The sequence below is a fragment of the Rhinoraja longicauda genome, chromosome 1 (genome assembly GCF_053455715.1).
Source record: "Rhinoraja longicauda isolate Sanriku21f chromosome 1, sRhiLon1.1, whole genome shotgun sequence".
In the NCBI taxonomy this organism is placed as follows: Eukaryota; Metazoa; Chordata; class Chondrichthyes; order Rajiformes; family Arhynchobatidae; genus Rhinoraja; species Rhinoraja longicauda.
The window spans coordinates 69,121,185-69,146,007 of NC_135953.1; the positions used below are offsets into that span (position 1 = coordinate 69,121,185).

The 24,823-nt window shown below is 43.6% G+C and overlaps 1 protein-coding gene across 1 annotated transcript; it reads right to left on the bottom strand.

Moving 5' to 3' along the window:
* Positions 1–1,222: 1,222 nt before the first annotated feature.
* On the bottom strand, positions 1,223–12,622 carry LOC144593808 (toll-like receptor 6). The gene is made up of 3 exons (XM_078399921.1): positions 12,546–12,622; positions 11,448–11,596; positions 1,223–4,367 (listed from the first exon to the last, which is right to left on the bottom strand). Exon 3 carries the CDS (start codon positions 4,187–4,189, stop codon positions 1,808–1,810), a length of 2,382 nt encoding a protein of 793 aa, XP_078256047.1. The 5' UTR covers positions 4,190–4,367; positions 11,448–11,596; positions 12,546–12,622; the 3' UTR covers positions 1,223–1,807.
* Positions 12,623–24,823: the final 12,201 nt, after the last annotated feature.

The window sequence follows — 24,823 nt, forward strand, 5'->3', positions numbered from 1 at the left end:
CATCCATTTTACTTGTCACATCCTCAAAAAATTCCAGAAGATTAGTCAAGCAGGATTTCCCCTTCATAAATCCATGCTGACTTGGACCAATCCTTTTACTGCTATCCAAATGTAGCGTTATTTCTTCTTTAATAATTGACTCCAGCATCTTCCCCACCACTGATGTCAGGCGAACTGGTCTATAATTCCCCGTTTTCTCTCTTGCTCCTTTCTTGAAAAGTGGGATAACATTAGCTACCCTCCAATCCACAGGAACTGATCCTGAATCTATAGAACATTGGAAAATGATCACCAATGCGTCCATGATTTCCAGAGCCACCTCCTTGAGTACCCTGGGGTGCAGACCATCAAGCCCTGGGGATTTATCAGCCTTCAGCCCATCAGTCTAACCAATATGTAGATAAGTGTGAGGTTATTCACTTTGGAAGTAAGAATAGAAAGGCAGATTATTATCTGAATGGTGTCAAGTTAGGAGGAGGGGGAGTTCAACGAGATCTGGGTGTCCTAGTGCATCAGTCAATGAAAGGAAGCATGCAGGTTCAGCAGGCAGTGAAGAAAGCCAATGGAATGTTGGCCTTCGTAACAAGAGGAGTTGAGTATAGGAGCAAAGAGGTCCTTCTACAGTTGTACCGGGCCCTGGTGAGACCGCACCTGGAGTACTGTGTGCAGTTTTGGTCTCCAAATTTGAGGAAGGATATTCTTGCTATGGAGGGCGTGCAGCGTAGGTTCACTAGATTAATTCCCGGAATGGCGGGACTGTCATATGTTGAAAGGCTGGAGCTATTGGGCTTGTATACACTGGAATTTAGAAGGATGAGGGGGGATCTTATTGAAACATATAACATAATTAGGGGATTGGACACATTAGAGGCAGATAACATGTTCCCAATGTTGGGGGAGTCCAGAACAAGGGGCCACAGTTTGAGAATAAGGGGTAGGCCATTTAGAACGGAGATGAGGAAGAACTTTTTCAGTCAGAGGGTGGTGAAGGTGTGGAATTCTCTGCCTCAGAAGGCGGTGGAGGCCAGTTCGTTGGATGCTTTCAAGAGAGAGCTGGATAGAGCTCTTAAGGATGGCGGAGTGAGGGGGTATGGGGAGAAGGCAGGAACGGGGTACTGATTGATAGTGATCAGCCATGATCGCATTGAATGGCGGTGCTGGCTCGAAGGGCTGAATGGCCTACTCCTGCACCTATTGTCTATTGTCTATTGTCTATAATACTATTTCTCGCCTAATGCAATTTCACTAGCGGGAGAGTCTAGGACTAGAGGTCATAGACTCACAATTAATGGACGTTCCTTAAGGAAGGCAATGAGAAATTTCTTTAGTCAGAGGGTGGTGAATCTGTGGAATTCTTTGCCACAGAAGGCTGTAGAGGCCATCAGTGGATATTTTTAAGGCAGAGATAGATAGATTCTTGTCTGGAGTTATGGGGAAAAGTCAGGAGAATGGGGTCAGGAGGGAGAGATAGATCAGCCATGATTGAATGACGGAGTAGACTTGATGGGCCGAACGGCCTAATTCTGGTCCTATTACGACCTTATGACCCTCACTTTATCCTACATTTTTGCATTGCTCACTTGATTTGCATATTACTATTTTCTTTTTATTTGCTCTCAGTCTGAAGTCCATTCATGGATGCAGCCAAAGCAATGCAGAAACTGTTTTTCTGCACTACTTATATCAATAATCTCTGGATTATCTCCAAAAATATTCTACAAAAAAAATATTATTTCATGAAGTGAACTAATAATAAAGGACAATGAAAATTCTTAAGAGTTGTTTGGAATAATATTGCTCAATATATTTACAGTAACGTTTCCTCAGTTGCAACTGTTAGTTTTATTCCTATTGCTGCCTGTAAATTGGCCCAGAATAGTCTCTGTTTGTTTTTGTCCGCAGGCCATTCTAAGTACGTCTTCTTTGCCATAAGTGATTTTAGTTTATAATATTTGGATGGAATCATGTATTGAGGGATTGGTTCCAAAACAATCAATATCAAGTTGTTAGAGTGTTCACTTAGTACCCGGTGCTGGGCAAAATAAAGTTCATAATGACACCATTCGCTCTGAACAAAGTTGGGCGATAAAATAAATATTGACTTGTAACTCTTCTCTACACAACTGATTATATTTTGAATAATGCCTTTGCCAGGAATAAAATGTCTTTCGTGGAGACAGATCTGAAATGGGTTTTCTCTCTCTTCCAGGTTTGGCAATAGTTGTTCTTTAACCCACCCAGAATCATGCTGACTATAGGACACAAAAGCATGATAGACAAAATTTTCAGATAATTGCTGGATGTCAGTCCTCATCACCCTTCGTTTCACCTGCGTCCATTGATAAATCATCCTCAAATACCAAGGCAAATCCAAAAAATAACATGTCAATCCCATTACAACTGCTAATACAATCATACTACACAGTATTATCAGCAATAAGAGACCTGGGTTGCACATCATGTCTGATAAATACAAATCTTTCAACAGAGTTCCTCTGAGATTTACTGGGTAAGTACACTGATATGACTCTGGCCAACCCACCAACTCTATTTGTGTATTTTCTTTAATCCGGCTGAAATCTCTTAGATAACAGGTGCATGCAAATGGATTAGATGCAGCATTTAGTCTGATCAGCCTTGGGCAATTTTGAAGAAAATTTGTAGAAGGTTCTTGATATGAGTTTCCCTCGACGTACAAAATCTCAAGATTTCTAAAGTTGCTGCATTCAGGAAGTCTAACCAATTTATTAGAGCCAAGGTATAATTCCCTCATCATTTCCAGGTTGTTTACCCTTTGGGGCACAATTTGAATATTATTTTTCTCCACATCAAGGACTTCTAGGTTACTGGGTAAACATGTAAAAATCGAATCTGTCAGTCTGTTTGAAGACAGGTTCAGTTTTTTCAAGCTGTTAGTCCAAAGGCAATTTGTCTTCTCATCAAGAGTGAGTTGGTTTTGACTCGCATCCAAATGTTTAAGTGATTTCATATATTGGGTCATGGTACTCAATTTGTAAAATTGATGCAACTTGTTCTGCTGCAAAATAAGAGTCTCCAACAAATTCAGGGAATTGCAATCTTGAAAAAAAAATTCATTGGTAATTAAATTATCTGTAAGGTCTATGAACTTAAAATGGTTGCCTTGCTCTGGACAATCTATGAATACCATGTTTGAATTAGAAATGGTAAAATTTTCAACCTTTAATTTGGCAAAGAAGCCATAAAAAAGTCCTAGATTGGAGTAGAATGCAGAGAATTTAATTCTTCTGAAAATCAGTGTTTCTAGTACTCTGTCTGAAAGCTGAATTGCAGAAGATTGTATTTTATTCACTGTCATATTCATAATGCTTAGAATTTTAATCTTTGTATCCCAAATAGGCATAATTATGCTTGTGAATTCTAGCCAAGACAGTGTTAGATCTTCCAACAACAAAGTACTGATGCTTACATTTTCTAGTGCTTTAAAGCCATTTATATAATTGTTGCATGTTTGGGAGCAATCAATGTTTGATAATTTCAAAGTATCAGAAGATGTGAAGGCATCATGCAAGACGTTGTTAAGTAAAGCTGATGTGCCAGCAGTTGGCAAAACTATGTGGAGTTTTGTTGTTCTCAAAACCAGTAAAGTACCCAACTCATATTCTGATAAATATTTTAATCCAATTGAAACTTTTTGCAATTGGTTCCTTGATATTTCTTTCAGATCATTGATTTGTAACTTTATTGCTTCCCTACTGCCCAGCCCTAAATATTCCAGATTTTCCAAGAATCTGAATGTTTTCCCGAGTGTTAGGCTAAGAAAACGATTATAAGAAATATCGAAATATTTGAGAGATGTAACATTATTCAAAAAATGGCATTCAATGTTTGAAAGTTCATTCCTGGATAGGTCTAAACACTCCAGCTTTCGATTAGACCTGAAGGATGCATTTGCTACATTGTTGATCCTATTGATGGACAGGTTTAAACTTCTCAACCATTGAAGGGAAGCAAAGTCCTGGATATGGATCTTACTGATGCTGTTTTGCGATAAATCCAGTATTTCAGTCTGTTTTGGTAAGTTGCTTGGAACAACCATCAGTGAGGATGATGAATTGCTTATCACAATGTTGTTTTCTGCAGGAAAACACAAACTGCAACCTGCTTTAAAAATAAAAATCCAGGCGACGAAGGGCAAGGGGTACGCCATAGTGAGTTACTCTCCTAGATTTTCTTTTTTTCCCACATTGGAACACTTACGTATTTTTTAAGTGAAATGTCTCAAGAAGGGTCAGGACCCAAAATGACACCTATTCTTTTTCTCCAGAGATGCTGCCTGACCCGCTGAGTTACTCCAGCCTTTTGTGTGTGTCTTCCACTTAGAACAGCTGAAAGAAAAACAAAATAGAAATAAATCAATAGTTAGCCTTGCGTAAAGCTGAGCTGAAAACAGTAGATGCCATCAAGTGATGCAATCCAAGTGCTGTTTTCAAGAATATACAGTGAAAACGTTACGCAGAAGCCAAAGAAAACACATCTAGATGTTTTTAAATTTAGTGATACAGCGCAGAAACAGGCCCTTCGGCCCACCGGGTCCATGCCGCCCAGCGATTCCTGCACATTAACACTATCCTACACCCATTATGGACAATTTTTACATTTGCCCAGCCAATTAACCTACAAACCTGTACGTCTTTGGAGTGTGAGAGGAAACCGAAGATCTCGGAGAAAACCCACGCAGGTCACGGGGAGAACGTACAAACTCCGTAAGACAGCACCCGTAGTAAGGATCGAAACCTGAGTCTCCGGAGCTGCATTCGCTGTAAGGCAGCAATTCTACCACTGCGCCACTGTGACGCAATCTACAACAATTATGACTGGACATTTTGATCTACCTTGGAATGCTTTGGCTTAGGAAGTTTGTCATGTCCCCAGCAACCCTCATCAACTTCTACAGATGCACTGTCAAGGACCAGTCTCACCTCAGTTACTCCCTCTTCTCCCCTGTCCCATCAGGCAAGAGATGCAGAAGTTTAAAAAAGCATATCTCCAGATTCAGGGACAGTTCCTTTCCAGCTGTTACTAGGTAACTGAATGGTCCTTTCGTTAGCTGGAGTGTGATCCTGACCTCCCGTTTATGTCACTGGAGACTTTGAACTATCTTTAATTGAATTGTCTCTTGCACTAAATGTTGTACTCTTTATTCTTTATTTATGCACTGTGGACGGTTTGATTTTAATCATGTATAGTCTTTGACTGGATAGCATGCAAACAAAAGTTTTTCACTGTACCTCGATACATATGAGAATAATAAACTAAACTAAATTAAACTAACCACTGGCTCATTTCAAATAGATGAGAACATTTTGTTGTATATGGCGGTGGATAATTTTGTATGCAATAATAATAATAATAATAATAATAATAATAATAATAATAATAATAATAATAATAATAATAATGCAAACTTTGGTCTCAGTCAGAATACTCTGAAAGGTCTGATGAACAAATTTACAATTGAGTTAAAAAAAACACTGAATCTTTTTTTTCTTGAGTGGTATAGGAGCCATTTTGCATTTATTAGTTATTTTAGTATATTATATTATTTTGTATCCTGCTGTATCATTTTGGACACTAAGAGCTTAATACTATGCTTACGTATGGGCTGGGCGGAGCAAGAGAGCATACAGCTCCAACGTATTTCTTCAGTTCATGGGAAGAAGAGCCTGATAGAAGTTCAGCCAAAAGAAGCTGCCGATGTAAATTGGCTAAAGAGCCTACTGATAGAAGATCAGTAAGAAATCTCTGCTGGAGATAAGATCTGGCTGTTCGTATAAGTAGCATAGGGTACGGTAGGACATTATATTTTTACCAGACTAATCGATAACAAGTCGATGACAAGAGATATGCCAATATTTTATATTGCAACTTCAAATAAATGACTAACTTCAAATGAAACATTGTGGAGATCTCTGTTGTTGATTGTTTGCGCATAAGCAAATATTGTTCCAACTATCCTACGTCAACGGCAGCTTAGGAGCTTGATAAGTAAGATGAGAAGCTGGCAGTAACATCGTAAAAATTTACATAAGTTGGAGCGTTTTAATTGGAATTTATTCTTCAGGAATGTTCAGCCAGAACTTGCCTTCGGAAGAGACGAAGTGCGAGAGCTTATCTGAGCTGGAGAGATTTATTGCCAACATTTCTCAACCGTGGAATAGAAAGGAACTATCTTCTGTGACTGAAACATTTATCTGTCTCTTAGAGTTATTTGAAGATAATTAGCTCTTGTATAGAGACTGGAGCTTTGTAGCGATTGAAATGAGAAGGACCGTTTGTCGCTGAGCTTTGAAGCCAGAAACAGCTATGGAATCACTGTCTGTGTTAATCACTAAGGAGATTTTAAACGTCGAAAGTCGTAATTGTAGTAAGCTTTATAAGAAAGCTGTTTTTCAGAAGTTGTATAAGAAAACTATGACTGAAAAATGTTGGAAATGTGAGAACAAAGAAATGACCTTGTGCAGTACCAGCTATCAACTTGTTTTGAATTCCAAAGATATGGTTTTGCGTCAATACATCTTAAAGGGATATTGATGTACAAGTATGCTTGTACGTAAATCTGATGTTCAGCCAGCAGGTGGCGCCATCAGAATGGATTCCCAAAGGGACAATGATTTTTCTTCAATAAGGGAACCTTCAGTTCTCTTACGTCTTGGAATGGGTTGCCTCCCTGAAAAGCCAGCGTGAGATTGAAAAAGAAAAAAAACAGAAAAACTCAAGATATAAACAAACCACACACTCCATTGCTGAGAGTGCTACACAACAGAGTCGTGTAAACTTAGATATCATCAGACCTGAAGGCAGCGCTTTAAATGTCTCAAACTCTAAATTAATCTTCAAATCTCGTTCTTCATCTCGTGCATCTTGGAAGCACTTTGCTCGTATGAAGGCTAAGGCAGAACTAGCTGTTCTTGAAGAACAGGCTGCCATCATGGAAGACAAGCATGAGATTGAGGTACTGGAACAGAGAAAGGAAGAAGAACAGAAGAGAAAACAATTGGAAATGGAGTTCGAAAGGAAGAGATGACAATTAGAATAGAAGACGAAGAATGATCAGCTGAGAAGACGGAAGGGACGATTAGAACTAGATGCTGCAATGGCAGCAACCAAGACAAGACTCAATGTACTTAATGCTAGGAAATCAAGACACAGCTCGACAGTAGCTGATGAGATGAATTCTTATTTGAAAGGAGGAACTGTCACAGGCCCCACCTTTGCACAGGCAAGAGAAAAGCCGCAAACAGCCAAAAGCAATTTGGCAACGACTACAGAACCTGTAGAAGCACAGGTGCAAGAAGATCATTCTGAAATACTTCATATTGAACAAAAGGACAAGGAAAAGAAACCAGAACAGAATGAAAAGCCAGTTTTGGGGGATGCTGTTCTCCCATCTCAGACGTGTGACCATATCGGGGCCGGTGATGAAACCTGCATCTTCTCCAAAGCAGACCAAGCTGATCCATTGGCTGCAGAATCTGGCCCTGAAAATACTTGTCTGAACACAGAGATGATTGAGACCAACTCTGAACTAGCACCAGAAAATCGTGAATCTTCGGATCAAGAAATGATAGAACTGGAAATTTCTGGGGATCCTGCACCAGAAAACTCAGCACACCTTGAAGACATTTCAACCAAAGTAATTGCTGAAAAAACTAGTTCCACAGAGAACTCTACAGTTTTTGTTGATGGTGGAAAATTAAATGAATTCATCACTAGCGAAACAGAAGAAGACCATCCAGAAATCTTTGTTACAAATGAAACTACCCTGGATGGTGAACTGAGAAAATACCACGGCAGCAGGGATAGAAATGGCTGCCCTGCTGCTGCAGTCAATCAAATATCTATTGCAAGCCAAGAGGAGCTTCTGGTCAAGCAATACATCCACGACTTCATAATGGGAAAATCCAGAGTTGACACAATGCTGCGAAAAGAATTACAGCTTCAACTGGACAAATCCATTTTCTGGACCGATAGCACAACGGTGCTTAAGTACATCAACAATGAAACCAAATGCTTTCAAGCATTTGTAGCAAACAGAATCTCCTTCGTAAGGGATGCTACTGTTGTATCACAATGGAGATATGTTTGCACAAAAGTAAAATCCTACAGGTGAAGCATCATGAGGACTGACAGAAGACCGCTTTTTAAGCTGGAAGAGAAGAAGACTGAAGAAGATTCTGTCTAATGGGCTGAACCTTGGTGACCATACCAGATGCACAAGGTTTTGTGCGTACTGTTCGACTTTGGACAAAGAGCAACATTTTGCAAAGACCGATTACTAAGATATATCTGCTCCTGGAAACTGATACCTGAGTACAGCTAGGACTGGTGATCTTTAAGATTGAAGAATCACTATAGTAGATTAGATGCCAATATATAGTGCATGCTTTTTTGATTATGTATGTAGTTTTATGGCTCCTTTTAATGTTTATTAGTAATTGTTGCGTTAAGCACTTATAACAATGAGGGGCTGGTGTGTTGGAGCCATTTTGCATTTATTAGTTATTTTAGTAGATTAGATTATTATGTATCCTGCTATATCATTTTGGACACTAAGAGGTTAATACTCTGCTTACGTATGGGCTGGGCGGAGCAAGAGAGCGTCCAGCTCCAACGTATTTCTTTAGTTCACGGGAACAAGCAGTTGATAGAAGTTCAGCCAAAAGAAGCTGCCAATGTAAATCGGCTAAAGAGCCTACTGATAGAAGATCAGTAAGAAATCTCTGCTAGAGATAAGATCTGGCAGTTCTTATAAGTCACATAGGGTACGGTAGGACATTAGATTTTTACCAGACAAATCAATAACAAGTTGATGACAAGAGATATGCCAATATGTTATATTGCAACTTCAAATAAACGATTAACTTCAGATGAAACGTTGTGGAGATCTCTGTTGTTGATTGTTTGCGTATAAGAACATATTGTTCCAATTATCCTACATCAACGGCAGCTTAGGAGCTTGATAAGTAAGACGAGAAGCTGGCCGTAACAATTGGTAACAAACATGTTGTGTATTCCCAGGAATACCTATTTACAGTAAAATGTTGTTCATCTGGTGTGTTTGAAACATTGGTGGTGTTTTTTTTCCCGAAATGATTGAATATTATTCCTTGCAATACTCTGAAGCAATTTTTAATTCACTTTTTCTTAGCATTGACATCTTGGTGGCGGGAGGCCGTGGACATTATCATTGAGCAGAAACTCAACTGGACCAACAATGGTTACAGGAGTTGGTAGGGCAGGGTAACCTATGGAAAGTGATCTACCTTCTAACACACCACATCCTTCCCATCATCAAAAAAGCACACATAAGTGTGATGGAATCCACATGTACCTTAAAGAGTCCAGCGCAATAACATTCATAATGCTAGAAACTATTCAGGAAAAAGTAACTCACTTAAATAGCATCTTAGAAGCTGAGAGGAATACTTAAAGAGGGAGGAATTATATTGTGCAATAAAATAAGTGCCCATTGAATTCAATGTGGGCAGCAAACCAGCTCAATATGTTATGCTCATTTGAACAATTTGCGTCCAGCCAACGCTATACTAATCTTTGGCTAGATATCATAAATGGCAATATTGTAAGTGTCAAACAAAAATTACTGCACTACTTATGGTCTGCCTTTGTTACCTAAAGGAGTTGGAGCAGATGGCAGCAGTCATGCAGGAAATGAAATTGGTCTGGGAAACTATGACAACAGCGTGGTTTATTGCAGCAAGAGGCACAAAATGTCCAAGCAACGAATAATGCGTGGATCTTACTGGTAATACATTCAAGAGAGAGCTAGATAGAGCTCTTAAGGATAGCGGAGTCAAGGGGTATGGGGAGAAAGCAGGAACGGGGTACTGATTGAGAATGATCAGCCATGATCATATTGAATGGTGGTGCTGGCTCGAAAGACCGAATGGCCTACTCCTGCACCTATTGTCTATTGTCTATTGGTATAAACCACGAAGACTCTAAATGCAGGTAAGTCTTTTGGAAGGGATCTTTCTTTGATATCTAAAATAATCAAATACAATAAGAAAAAAGGGGAAACATACTTTCCAAAAGTATTCATTTATTTGAAAGTTAGCTGTCAAGATGAACAGAATGTAGTAATATATTGAAGAATATTTCAGAAAAAATACTCAGTTAAAACAGAAATTTCCTGAATATGCTTTCAAGAGAGAGAGAGCTAGATAGAGCTCTTAAAGATAGTGGAGTCAGGGGGTATGGGGAGAAGGCAGGAACGGGGTACTGATTGTGAATGATCAGCCATGATCACATTGAATGGCGGTACTGGCTCGAAGGGCCAAATGGCCTACTCCTGCACCTATTGTCTATTGTCTATTGAATAATTTAATAAAGCATTTAATTGTTTTAACCTTACTACAGATGTTCCAAAAGGGAAGAATTCAAAATAAATGTCAATGTCAGTTAAAAAAATAACTTCCTCTTTCGCGAGAAATCTATTTCACATAGCAATTGTATTTACGCCCTCAAATGCGAGAAATCTGACCCAAGGTTAAGAAATAGGGACTGAATTAAACAAAGGTTATTTAATCACAGACAAATTTATCATACATAATATTTTAAAGCCACTTTGAAATTAGAAGAATATGTTAGAGACGTTACATCTTAACCTTAACCTAAACCCTACATCCACGTCCTCCAGAGATGCTACCTGACCTGTTGTTACTCCAGCACTTTGTGTTCTATGCAAGATTCCACACCTGCAGTTCCTTGTGTCTACATTTTAATAAACCTTAAGTATGAAAAATTAACAAATGCTTATATTTTAGTGACTGTGAAGTATTTCCTCTTTAGATCTAGTAATCAATATATGAGGAGAATGTGCCATTATGTTATTTCTACCATACTTTTGCCTTCATTAATAGTGACACCAATGAAAGATCAAAGAGGTTAGTATTTTGATGTTAGCATCCTTCATTGAAAATTCAAACGTGAAGAGAAATTATGTGTAGAATATAAAACCATACAGAAGTTATTTAACCTCTTAAAGACATTGTGAAGTCATAGAAACAAGTCACAGCAATTAATTTACACAGGGTTAGATACCACTTAAAGCGATAGAATTAATGATGCTAATAAAAAGAAAAATGTTGGCTATGATTATAACAGGATCTTTAAAATTATTTTTCATTAATCTTCCCTCTGTCATAAGGTCAGTTGAGAGTATCTGCTAATGACTGCACAATGTTCAGTTTGAATTGCACACAGATATTGAAGGAGCTTCTGCCTGTACGGATAAAAATTGTGCAATTTGTGCCACACAAATGCCAGGTGATTATAATCTTCAATGACAATAACTATCTCCCTTTGACATTTAACAGGATTACCAGTATTAAAGTCAACACCACCAAGAGCAGGCTAGAGCCTATTATTGCTGCTGTGTGACTCACATTTATGGTTTACCAAAGCCTTCCAACCTTCTGTAGGAAGTAATGCGCTGGAATATTTTCCATTTGTTTCGATGAAGGGAAAAAACATTCAAGAAGCTTGGCGGCATTTAGGAATGATCAGTCCATTTGAATGTTGTTCAGTCTTCTGCCTAGGAGACATAGGAGACAAAGAACCAAGGAATGAAGCTTGATAGAGCAGCACTGATTATAATCTAAACGCTGATAAGCAGAATAATTGTTTTGCACGTATGTTTCTAGAAGCCAAGTGATAAAATTTGATGCAATGATTTACAGTTTGAACATCAGATTTTTTTTGCTTTCATAGGATAAGGAGGACTTCCTGCTAACATTTTGCTGCTCCTGAGTTCAGATTAACACCCAGACTAATAAACATATCAAAAGTCTTCTGCCCAAAAAGTTAATACAGGTTTCAGCTGGAAAGGAAGTAGAAATTTTAGAGGGTAACCTCTAATTAAATGGGAATTAGAAAAAAGAACCAAACTCTAAATAATGTTTTCACTCCGACTTCCTGGGTCACTTACTTTGTGCAGTGAGGAATTTTCGAATTCTATTCCAACCTATCCTTCCAGATGACGTGGAAGAGAGGGAGATGATTTTCTCCTCTTTCCTTTGCCTCTGTGGAGGAATCTCTGAAATTTCTCACCTCTTCTCTGACGCATTTAAAGATTTATTCAATAGGTGTGGGGTCTTTTCTCCCCATCTCTATTGTCTTTGTTTTTCACTTTGAAGGTGTAGTCTTCACTCACAAGGCTAATTTTGACTGACACCCCTATTTGCTCCCAAGAATTCCTTAAGTTGATCTGCATCACAACACTTTCACAGATAAATAGGCGATTTGCAAAATTGTTAATGAAAAAAAAGTAGGAACCTCCGGCATGTGTATGACCTAAAAGTGGATAAATCCAAAGCTTTCAGCTCAGATTAAGATGTTTTTCTTTATCAGACACAAAAATATACATTTTTGTTCCATAATTCTTAGATTCGTCTACAACTAATTAAACATTACTTTTGACCCATGTCTTTAAGAAGAACCAACCCGAACAAATTGCAAACTATTACAAACATTTGGATTCTTACCCTGGTTGCGGACTTGAACTAATTCTCCATAACAGCAGCTACAAACCACAGGAAAACAGCCCATCTGTGGCTTCATATGTCAGACAGGAAATGACGCAACATTTCTAACACACAGTTGCAACAGAAAAAAATTCTGTAAAAAGACCTCTGGGCTGAAACTATTGCTCATGTAATGTGAATTAGTTACTGCAATATTTTTGTATTTAATTTTTCGTGGCTTAGTGTACAGAACTGTGAGCCAAATAAATTGGACACACTGTCAAAAATATGAACACCTGCTTTCGTAATTTCTACTTTCTGAAATCATTTGCAGAATAAAGTCTCTAAACTAAACTAAAATGTGTCACAAAGGCAAAACTGGAAGAAAAACAGAACTGAAAATAAAAGAGACGGAAGGAAATACAGTTCAATTAGCATCGCAAAATCCTTGAATTTTTGTGTGATTAGAATAACATGTGTTAATGTCACACAGTTGTAACAGAAATAAAATCTGTAAAAAAACTCTGGGCTGAAACTATTGCTCATGTAATGTGAATTAGTTACTGCAATATTTTTGTATTTAATTTTTTGTGGCTTATTGTATAGAACTGAGAGCCAAATAAATTGGACACACTGTCAAAAATATGACACTTGCTTTCGTAATTTCTACTTTCTGAAATCATTTGCAGAATAAAGTCTCTAAACTAAACTAAAATGTGTCACAAAGGCAAAACTGGAAGAAAAACAGAACTGAAAATAAAAGAGACAGAAGGAAATAGTTCAATTAGCATTGCAAAATCCTTGAATTTTTGTGTGATTAGAATAACATGTGTTAATGTCAAACTAGGTGTCTTGAGTTTCCAGACTTAATCATTAAAACTACATTAAATAGAACTTTTTTCGATTAAAATTTATGCTGGAAGCAATTTTTAAATACAAGTACTACAGCAGCCAGTTCTCTCATTAAACAACTTCTTCTTCAACTCTATTTACTTTGTCCTGATCAGAAGTGTGCCTATCTTTTTGTGGGATATAAGGGACTTTGCTTTAATCCTGCACGGGCCCACTCCATCAAGTATTTTTTGGGGTAAATCAATGACCACATTAGTGCTGCCTCCTGTGCTCATGCAGAACTCAATAATCCCATTACCTTTGCTGTCAATTTCCATCCTGCTCTCACCATCACATGGTCCAATTGATATTGGTATTGGTACTGGTTTATTATGGTCACAGGTACCGAAATACAGTGACAAAGCTTTGTCTTATGTGCTATCATGTCAATTATGAGTACATCAGGCAGTGCAAAAGAGAAAATAAACAGAGTGCCAGAATATCATGTAAACGTTGCAGAGAAATTGCAGGTGAAAAAAAATACTTTAAGGGTAACAACAAGGTAATTTGGAAGATTGGAAATTCATCCTTAAAATATGAGAGCTTAAAGATGTTTGTGATTACACCTGCCAGCTGGTCCCTTCAGGCTCTGAAGACATGGCCGAAGGCCCCATCCAGGTGAATCACTCTTCATGGGTTCTCTCTCAGGAAGCCCGAACTGTCATCTGTACTGGTGACCTTAGGTACAGGTGGACGCCAGGTGTTGGGGATGGTGACATCCTTCTACTAAATCCCTAATTCTCAGTTTCCATCTCAGGAGATATGCTAACTACAAATATCCATTATTGGCCTACTAATTCCCACAGCTATCTCAACTACTTTTTGGCCCACACTGCCGCCTGGAAGGACTCTAGTTCACTCTCCCAGTACCTGAACTCCATTACATTTACTCTGATGATTAGACATTCCATTCGGGTGATTCTGAAATGTCTTCCTTCTTCCTAAAGTGCAGACTCTTCTCTACCATTGCTAACAAAGTCGTTGATCACATTTGATCCATTTCCCATGTCTCTGCTTTCAACGCCTCTCCTCTGGAATAGGAGAATGATAGAGTTCGCAAGTCCTCACCTACCAGCCCACAAGTGCCCCCACATTCAACAGATCATTCTCCACAATTTCCATCACCTTTAAATAGATCCCATCATCAAACACAACTTTTCTCTCCCTGCCTTACAGCATTTTGCAGAAAGTGTTCCCCTCACCCCTCTTTCTTTCCCACCAGCCACCCACCTTCTTAACGCATTTTCCCTTGCAAATACAGGCGATGCAGCACCAAGTGATTCACTTGCACTGCTTTCAATCTACTATGCTGCATTTGGTAACTGCATTGCAGTCTATTCTACATTGGAGAAACCAAGAGCACATGGGGCCACCCTGAGCTTTCCATTGCTTTTCACTTTATTTCCTCAACCCACCCCTCCCTGATCTATCGTATTGTGGCTGTTACTGTGAGGCCCAATGCAAGCTTGAGGAACAGTGCATCTTCTGCCTGGGCATATCCAACCTTGTGGGCTCAATATTGAATTCAACAACTTCATGTGACTTATCTCTTGGTTTGTGTCACTCATCCATCTGTGATATTTACTCAGCTGTTTTTTTTTCCTCCTTTTTGTTCCTCAATGAGGACATTAAGCCTGACTTGCCCGGCTTGTCCTCCTACTCTGCATCTCCCACCTTCTGCATTCTTTGGTCCATATTCTTCAGTTTATGTTCTCAGTCCCTCACTGCTCACATTTACACAGCATTTAAATTATTCTTTAAATAGTGTACAGTCCACAAAATATTTCACTGGAATTGCAATTTTCCATTAAGAAGGGCCCAACAGAATGTTAATTTCTCAATTTAAAAATTGTTAAAGAAGGTAATTCAGCAGTACCGCAGAAGGCAAAGGTGTCTGTCATCACTAACATAACTTAGACAACTAAAGTTATATTCTGAAGCACTGATGAATTACTTACTACCTGGCTGGAAATAACTAAAGTCCTTTCATTGATGCTTTGGTTGAGAAGGGCAGAAAACCAACTTGGTTGGGGTTGAGGATGACTTCCCTCCACTCTGTTTTTTTGGGGTCTGAAGTGACTGATGAAGCCAATGTGGGAACTGGAGACATTTGTTTATGAGGTGGTGTACTCCAGGAAGGATGTGAAGACTTTGGAGAGGGTGCCAAAAAGGTTTACCAGAATGCTGCCGGGATTATAGGGTATTAGCTTAAAGGAGAAGTTGGAGAAACTTGGATTGTTTTCTCTGGATCATTGAAGAGGGACAGGGGCCCTGATAGAAGTATATAAAATTATGAGAGGCATAGGTAGGGTTGACAGTGAAAATCTATATCCCAGGATGGAGATATCAAATGCTAGAGGGCATAGCTTTAAGGTCAGAAGAGGAAAGTTTAAATGGGATGTAGTGGACAAATTTTATATACAACGCAGCTGTGGTGGGTACCTGGAATGCACAGCCAGGGGTGGTGAAGGAAGCAGATAGGATGGTGACGTTTGAAAAGTTTTCAGATAGATACCTGGATATGCAAAGAATGGGGGCATATGGATCCTGTGCAAGCAGTTGTAGCGACCATAGAGAATGGTCCTGGTCGTCGAACCCTCAGATTGGCCAGTAAGGTCACGTGTGAGTGCGACCGTAGGGATTGGTCCAGAGAGCGACATCGCTGATTGGACAGCGTTGTCATGTGCGCTTTTGGCGCCCGAAAAGAGTTAGTTCGGAGACGTCTTCAAGGAAGACAGTGAGTTTTGATGGTTGTCCGTTATCTTGTTGTTAAACCTTTGTATTCGAATATTGCTGTCGCAATAAACTTCTTCTACAATATAACAAGTTTCCGGACTCGCCATATTGGTGACCCCGACGTGATCTGGGCGATCACCGACCATGGATGAACACGACGCCCCGTTGTTGGATGCTGCGCATGGCACACCGGAGTTAAGCGCAGTAAGCGTTCACCTTCCGTCGTTTTGGACACATCAACCACAATCTTGGTTTGTCCACACCGAAGCCCAGTTTCATTTGAGAAACATATCCACAGACGCGACGAAGTATTACTACCTCGTCAGCGCTCTATCGCCGGAGACGACCACACGAGTGATGCGATTCATCGTAAATCCTCCTGCGGAAAACAAGTACGAGGCCATGAAGGCACTGTTACTAAGAACCTTCGGGTTCCATAGGCATGATCGCGCCAAAAAACTTCTGCACCTACCGGATCTCGGAGATCGACTGCCGTCCGTTCTCATGGCCGAGATGATGATGCTGGCCGGTGAACATATGGATTGTCTCATGTTCGAGCAGGCATTCCGAGAGAAGCTTACCGAGGATGTCCGACTGCTGCTCACGGATTGTTCTTTTAAGGACCCAGAAGCATATGCAGAAAAAGCTGATGCGCTCATAGCGGCCAAATCAAAGGGGAGTGGTTCGATCAACAAGGTCTCGACATCAGTTACCACGCCACAGCGACATCAAGATGGCGCTGCGTCTCCCGCCAGTCCTCCAAAAGCCCGCCAAAAAGATCCGCACAAGCGCGGCTGGTGCTATTATCATCTACGATGGGGTAGAGAATCCTGCACCTGCCGCTCACCTTGTACTTTCGCGGGAAATGCCTCGGCCGATCGTACATAGGGGCAGTTGCGATTGGCCAGAACCGACGCCTCTACGTCCGAGATCGATTCACGGACACAGAATTTTTAGTGGACACGGGAGCCATTGTCAGTATAGTGCCGCCGACCGACCTTGAAACCAGATCGGGTAAGACAGGTCCTACCCTTATCGCGGTTAATGGCAGCCCCATCCGCACGTTCGGTACGCGGAAGATGTCCCTTGTGTTAGGCCTCCGCACGTATGAATGGCCATTCATTATAGCAGACGTCAGACAAGCGATCCTAGGCGCAGATTTTCTCTGGGCCTTTTCACTGGTCCCCGATGTCCGCGGTAACGACCTCCGACCCTCCGCCAGCGAGGAGCCAGTCGCTCCGACAATCGCCTCCCCGCCCAGCCCTACTGTCCAGGCCGTCGTCGCGGCCCCTGACTCGTATGCTGAGGTCCTGGCGGAGTTTCCAGAGCTGCTCATCCAGCGTTTTGACACCCCTTCGGCCAAGCACGGCGTGGTCCACCACATTCGCACCGAGGGCCCTCCCGTTTTCGCTCGGGCCAGGAGACTACCGCCAGACAAACTGGTGGTGGCACGGGCGGAATTTAGGAAGATGGAGGAAATGGGCATTGTCCGTCAGTCCGACAGCCCATGGGCCTCGCCGTTGCATATGGTCTCCAAGGCATCTGGGGGGTGGAGACCATGTGGCGATTATCGGCGTCTAAATGCTGTCACCACGGCTGATCGCTACCCCATACCGCACCTGCAGGACTTTTCGTCTGGGCTGGAAGGGGCGGTGATGTTCTCCAAAATCGATTTGGTGCGAGGATACCACCAGATTCCGGTGCGGCCGGAGGACATACAGAAAACTGCCACGATTACTCCATTCGGGTTGTTCGAATGGTTGCGTATGCCTTTCGGTTTAAAGAACGCGGCACAGGCTTTCCAACGACTGATGGACCGTGTGGGTCGGGGTTTACCCTTTTTGTTTATTTATTTGGACGACATCCTGGTCGCCAGCCCCTCAGTGCAGGAACACCAGGTCCACTTGCGGACTGTGTTCCAGCGGCTCCAAGACCACGGGCTAATTATCCAACCCTCCAAGTGTCAATTCGGCCTCCCTTCTCTTGATTTTTTAGGGCACAGAATCACCCCTGCCGGCGCCACCCCTTTGCCCGAGAAGGTGGAGGCTATCCGGGCATTTCCCAGGCCCACCACAGTGAAAGGGCTGCAGGAGTTCGTAGGTATGGTTAACTTCTACCATAGGTTCGTTCCGGCAGCTGCGCGGGTCATGCGCCCGCTCTTCCAGTGCCTTGCGGGTAAACCGGTAGAGTTGATATGGTCCCCGGCCGCAGAGTCGGCTTTTACAGCAGCTAAGGCAGCCTTGGCAGACGCCACCATGTTGGTCCACCCGAGTCCCTCCGCCCCCACGGCCCTGACGGTTGACGCCTCTGACGTGGCGGTGGGTGGGGTCTTGGAGCAGCAGGTCGGTGGCCGTTGGCAGCCCTTGGCGTTTTTCAGCCGGCAACTAAATTCGGCTGAGCTGAAATATAGCGCATTTGACCGAGAGCTTCTGGCCCTCTATTTAGCTGTTCGTCATTTCAGGTATTTCCTTGAGGGCCGCCCATTTGTGGCCTTTACGGACCACAAACCATTAACATTTGCATTTTTCAAATTGTCTGACCCATGGTCGGCCCGCCAGCAGCGGCACCTGACTGCCATCTCCGAATTTACCACCGATGTCCGTCATGTCGCGGGTAAGCTTAATGCCGTTGCTGACGCCCTGTCTAGACCTGCTTGTTCCCCCATTTCGGCGGTGGACTGCGAGGTGGATCCCCAGGAGCTTGCAGAGGCACAGCTTCTGGCGGATACCGCCTCGGCATACCAGTCCACCACTTCGGGGTTGAAGTTGGCTCAGGTAGCCTGCGGGTCGGAAGGCACAAAAGTCTGGTGTGATGTTTCCCTTCCCCGTCCCAGGCCGGTAGTGCCGCCCTCCCTTCAGCGCCGGGTTTTCGATGCCATTCACGGGCTGGCGCACCCGTCCATCCGCTCCACCTCTGCTTTAGTAGCAGCTCGGTTTGTCTGGCATGGCCTACGTAAACAGGTAGCGGGTTGGGCACGTTCCTGTGTTCCCTGCCAGACCGCTAAAGTCCAGCGCCATGTCCAACCCCCCGTACAGGAGTTCGAGGTCCCAGCAGTTCGTTTTTTCCACATCCACGTGGATTTAGTCGGGCCCTTGCCTTCCTCCCGGGGCTACACCCATCTCCTCACGGTGGTGGATCGGTTCACCCGGTGGCCAGAGGCTTTCCCATTGTCTGATATCTCGGCAGCCTCTTGTGCCAGGACTTTGGCCCTCCATTGGGTAGCACGTTTCGGGGTCCCGGCAGTTATTACCACTGACAGGGGGCCGCAGTTCACTTCGTCCCTCTGGGCCACGCTCGCAGAGCTGTACGGTTCCAAGTTACAACCCACTACTGCATACCACCCCCAGGCAAATGGACTTGTAGAGAGGTTCCACCGTCAACTCAAGGCGTCCCTCAGTGCAAGGCTTGAAGGCCCGGACTGGGTAGACCAACTCCCCTGGGTCCTTCTGGGCATCCGGACTGCTCCTAAGCAAGATCTCGGTGCTTCGTCCGCGGAGCTAGTGTATGGCTCGCCACTTCGAGTACCCGGGGATTTGTTTCCGGACCCCTCAGACCAGCTGCCTCCAGTCCCATCAGTCTTAGCATCGCTCCGGGCACGGGTGGGTTCCCTGGCCCCAGTTCCGACTTCACGTCATGGGTGTCCCATGGTACATGAACCGCCCTCCCTGAAGGACTGTGAGTTTGTGTTTTTGCGAAAAGATTCCCATCATGCCCCGTTGCAGAGGGTCTATCAAGGGACGTTCCGGGTTTTGCGTAAGGGGACGGCTACCTTCACCTTAGACGTGGGCGGCAGGAGTGAGCTCGTCTCGGTGTCCCGGCTTAAACCTGCACACTTGGATCCGGATCAACCAGTCCTGGTCGGCCAAACCCCTAGGAGAGGCCGGCCTCCGTCAGTTCCGCTCAGTCCAGGACCCCCCGCTCCGGCTGTTCCTCCAAGTCCGGAATCTCCAGCTCCTGTGGTTCAGGCGGCCCCTCTCCTTACTCGTTATGGTCGCGAAATCCGGCTCCCTGCTAGGTTCCGTACCTCGGGTTCTGGGGGGGGTCATGTAGCGACCATAGAGAATGGTCCTGGTCGTCGAACCCTCAGATTGGCCAGTAAGGTCACGTGTGAGCGCGACCATAGGGATTGGTCCAGAGAGCGACATCGCTGATTGGACAGCGTTGTCATGTGCGCTTTTGGCGCCCGAAAAGAGTTAGTTCGGAGACGTCTTCAAGGAAGACAGTGAGTTTTGATGGTTGTCCGTTATCTTGTTGTTAAACCTTTGTATTCGAATATTGCTGTCGCAATAAACTTCTTCTACAATATAACAAGTTTCCGGACTCGCCATACAGTCAAGATTAACTTAATTTGGCATAGTGTTGGACACGGCCATTGTGGGCTAAAGGGCCTGTTCCTGCGTTGTACTTTTCTATGTTCTATGTTTTGCATTCTATAAAGTGTTATAGTGCCTGACAATATAAATATAAATATTCACGATGTCCAGTTAAATTTATGTTTGTTTTACTACCATTGGAAGTCAATTTTATGATTTGCTTTTTAAATTAGAGTCGTTGTTGTGGATTTATTTTGACTAAAGTTTACTTTTGCAACTGTGAAAAGCAAAGGTGCTTATTTCAAAATGAAAGAACAGATTTGTTTTGAATAAGAAAATAACTGCAGATGCTGGTACAAAGGTACAAATCGAAGGTATTTATTCACAAAATGCTGGAGTAACTCAGCAGGTCAGGCAGTATCTCAGGAGAGAAGGAATGGGTGACGTTTCGGGTCGAGACCCTTCTTCAGACTGATGTCAGGTGGGCGGAACAAAGGAAGGATATTGGTGGAGACAGGAAGATAGAGGGAGATCTGGGAAGGAGGAGGGGAAGAGAGGGACAGAGGAACTATCTAAAGTTGGAGAAGTCGATGTTCATACCACTGGGCTGCAAGCTGCCCAGACGAAATATGAGGTGCTGTTCCTCCAATTTCCGGTGGGCCTCACTGCCACTGGAGGAGGCCCATGACAGAAAGGTCAGACTAGGAATGGGAGGGGGAGTTGGAGTGCTCGGCCACCGGGAGATCAGTTTGGCCAACGCAGACCGAGCGCAGGTGTTGAGCGAAGCGATCGCCGAGCCTGCGCTTGGTTTCGCCGATGTAAATAAGTTGACATCTAGAGCAGCGGATGCAATAGATGAGGTTGGAGGAGGTGCAGGTGAACCTCTGTCTCACCTGGAAAGACAGTTTGGGTCCTTGGATGGGGAAGGTAAAGTTGAGGGGGGAGGTAAAGGGACAGGTGTTGCATCTCGTGCAGTTGCAGGGGAAAGTGCCCGGGGATGGGGTGGTTTGGGACGAGTGGACCAGGGAGTTACGGAGGGAACAGTCTGCGGAACGTAGAGAGGGGAGGTGATGGGAAGATATGGCCAGTGGTGGGGTCCCGTTGTAGGTGACGGAAATGTTGGCGGATGATTTGTTGGATCCGCTGGCTGGTGGGGTGGAAGGTGAGAACGAGGGGGATTCTGTCCTTGTTGCGAGTGGGGGGAGGGGGAGCAAGTGCGGAGCTGCGGGATGTAGAAGAGACCCTAGTGAGAGCCTCATCTATAATGGAAGAGGGGAAGCCCCGTTTCCTGAAGAATGAGGACATCTCTGATGCCCTAGTGTGAAACACCTCATCCCGGGCGCAGATGCGGCGTAGACGGAGGAATTGGGAGGAATTGGGAGTAGGGGATAGACTTTTTGCAGGGGACCAGGTGGGAAGAAGTGTAGTCCAGATAGCTGTGCGAGTCAGTGGGTTTATAGTAAATGTCCGTCACTAGTCTGTCTCCTGTGATGGAGATGGTGAGGTCCAGAAACGGGAGGGAGATGTCGGAGATAGTCCAGGTATATTTAAGGGCAGGAAGGAAATTGGAAGTGAAGTGTATGAAGCCAGTGAGTTCTGCATGGGTACAAGAGGTAGCACCAACGCAGTCGTCGATGTAGCGGTGGTAGAGTTCTGGGATGGGGCTGGTGTACGCCCGGAACAGGGATTGTTCGACGTACCCGACAAAGAGGCAGGCGTAGCTAGGGCCCATGCGAGTGCCCATTGCAACGCCTCTGGTTTGGAGGAAGTGGGAGGAATCAAAGGAGAAGTTGTTACGGGTAAGAACCAGCTCTGCTAGGCAGAGGAGAGTGTTGGTAGATGGGGATTGGCTGGTTCTACGGTTGAGGAAGAAACGGAGGGCTTCGAGACCATCCTTGTGGGGGATGGAAGTGTAGAGTGACTGGACATCCATGGAAAGATGAGGGAGTGGGGGCCTGGGAACCGGAAGTTATCGAGGAGATGGAGAGCGTGTGAGGTGTCTTGGACGTAGGTGGGGAGGGATTTAACCAGGGGGGATAGGATGGAGTCGAGGTAGGTGGAAATAAGTTCGGTGGGACATGAGCAGGCAGAGACAATGGGTCTGCCGGGACAGTTCTGTTTATGGATTTTGGGTAGGAGGTAGAATCGGGCCGTGCGGGGCTGGGGAACTATAAGTTTGGAGGCATTGGAGGGTAGATCGCCGGAAATAGTGAGGTCCGTGATGGTGCTGATGATAAAGGTCTGGTGTTTGTCGGTGGGGTCATGGTCCAGGGATAAGTAGGAAGAGGTGTCTGAGAGTTGTCGTCTGGCCTCGGTCCGGTAGAGGTCAGCACGCCAGACTACCACAGCAGTCTGTGTTTTGTTTTGATTTGTTTTGAAGATCAGCAAGTTACAGTATATGATGGGAATCACTCTGCACAGATGTATTGATTTACATTTAAAGAGTAATTTTAAAAGTTTAAATTAAAGCAACCCGTGTCTAAATTGATTCATTCCTTTACAAAACTCTCACGTTGATGATGGTCAACTCGGATAATGTGGGCTGAAGGGCCTCTTTCTGTCTTTTCAATGATTGTCAATTATTTTCTGTACAATTCTATGATTGTTCTTTGAACTTGATGACTCCATGCTTGTCTGTGATGACACTTTTTGAAACTACCAGCCCATAGTCATTGACTTTATTCAGATAACATGTATGGGAAGGAACAGCAGATGCTGGTTTAAACCGAAGATGGACCCAAAAAGCTGGAGTAACTCAGCGGGTCAGACGGCATCTCTGGAGAAAAGGTATAGGTGACATTTCGGGTCGAGGCCCCTCTTCAGACTGATAAGGGGAAAGGGAAACAAGAGATATAGACAGTGATATAGAGAGATAGAGAACAAATGAATGAAAGATATGCAAAAAAGTAATGATGATAAAGGAGATAGGTCATTGTCAGTTGTGGCCTAGGTGAAAACGAGTTACATACAATGAGACTCAACAAGATGACTTTGAAGCTAGTACAACGCCGTGGGTAGGGGAGGGACAGAGAGAGGGGGTTGCAAGGGTTACATGAAGTTAGAGAAATCAATATTCATACCGTTGGATTGTAAGATTCCCACCTTCTTCCCTCTGTGCTTCCTGCAAAGACTCTATCCCCTAGTCCCAATTCCACCATCTATGCCCAAGATGAGGTGCTCCGTACCAGGACTTCTGAGATGTCCTCATTCTTTATGGAATGGTGGTTCCCCTCTTCCATCATAGATGAAACCCTCACACATGTCTGCTCGGTACCCCACAGCTCTGCTCTTGCTCCCCCTCCCCCCAGTCGCAACAGGGACAGAGTCCCTCTAGTCCTTACCTTTCACCCAATCAGCTGTCACATACAACATATAATCCACCGACATTTTCGCCACCTCCAACGGGATCCCACCACTATTCACATCTTCCCATCTCCTCCCTTTTCCGCCTTCCGCTGAGACCGTTCCCTCTGCAACTCGCTGGTTAACTCATCCCTTCCCTCCCAAACCATTCCCTCCCCAGGTACCTTCCCCTGCAACCGCAAGAGATGAACACCTGTCCCTATACATCCTCCCTCAGACGGTCCTCTTAGGTTAGGCAGAGGTTCACCTGCACCTCCACCAACCTCATCTACTACATCCGTTGTTCAAGGTGTGGACTATTATACATTGGTGAGACCAAACATATACTGCGCAATTGTTTCGCTGAACACCTTTGCTCAGTTCGCCGGGGCCTACCTGATTTCCCAGTTGCCAAACACTTTAATTCTCCTTCCCATTCCCACACTGACCTTTACGGCCTGGGCCTCCATTGTCAGAGTGAGGCCAAACGCAAATTGGAGGAACAGCAGCTCATATTTCGCTTGGGTAGGTAACAACACAACGGTATCAATATTGATTTCTCTAACTTCAGGTAACCCTTGCAACCCTCTCTCTCCATCCTTCCCCCTCCCAAGGCGTTGTACTAGCTTCAAAGTCGTCTTGTTGAGTCTTGTTGTATGTAGCTCGTTTTCACCTAGGTCATAGCCTGTTTCCTTTATCATCATTACTTTTTTGCGTATCTTTCATTTATTTGTTCTATATCTCTATATCACAGTTTATATCTCTCATTTCCCTTTCTCCTGATCCTCAGTCTGAAGAAGGGTCTCGACCCGAAAAGTCACCTATTCCTTTTCTCCAGAGATGCTATCCGACCTGCTGAGTTACTTCAGATAACATGACTGAATAAAGACTGAGACCTTTTGAAAATGTTACATACTTTAACGACCAAATTGAATTTTAATATGGATAAAAAAGATGCACCCTCCTTATAGACAATAGACAATAGGTGCAGGAGTAGGCCATTCAGCCCTTCGAGCC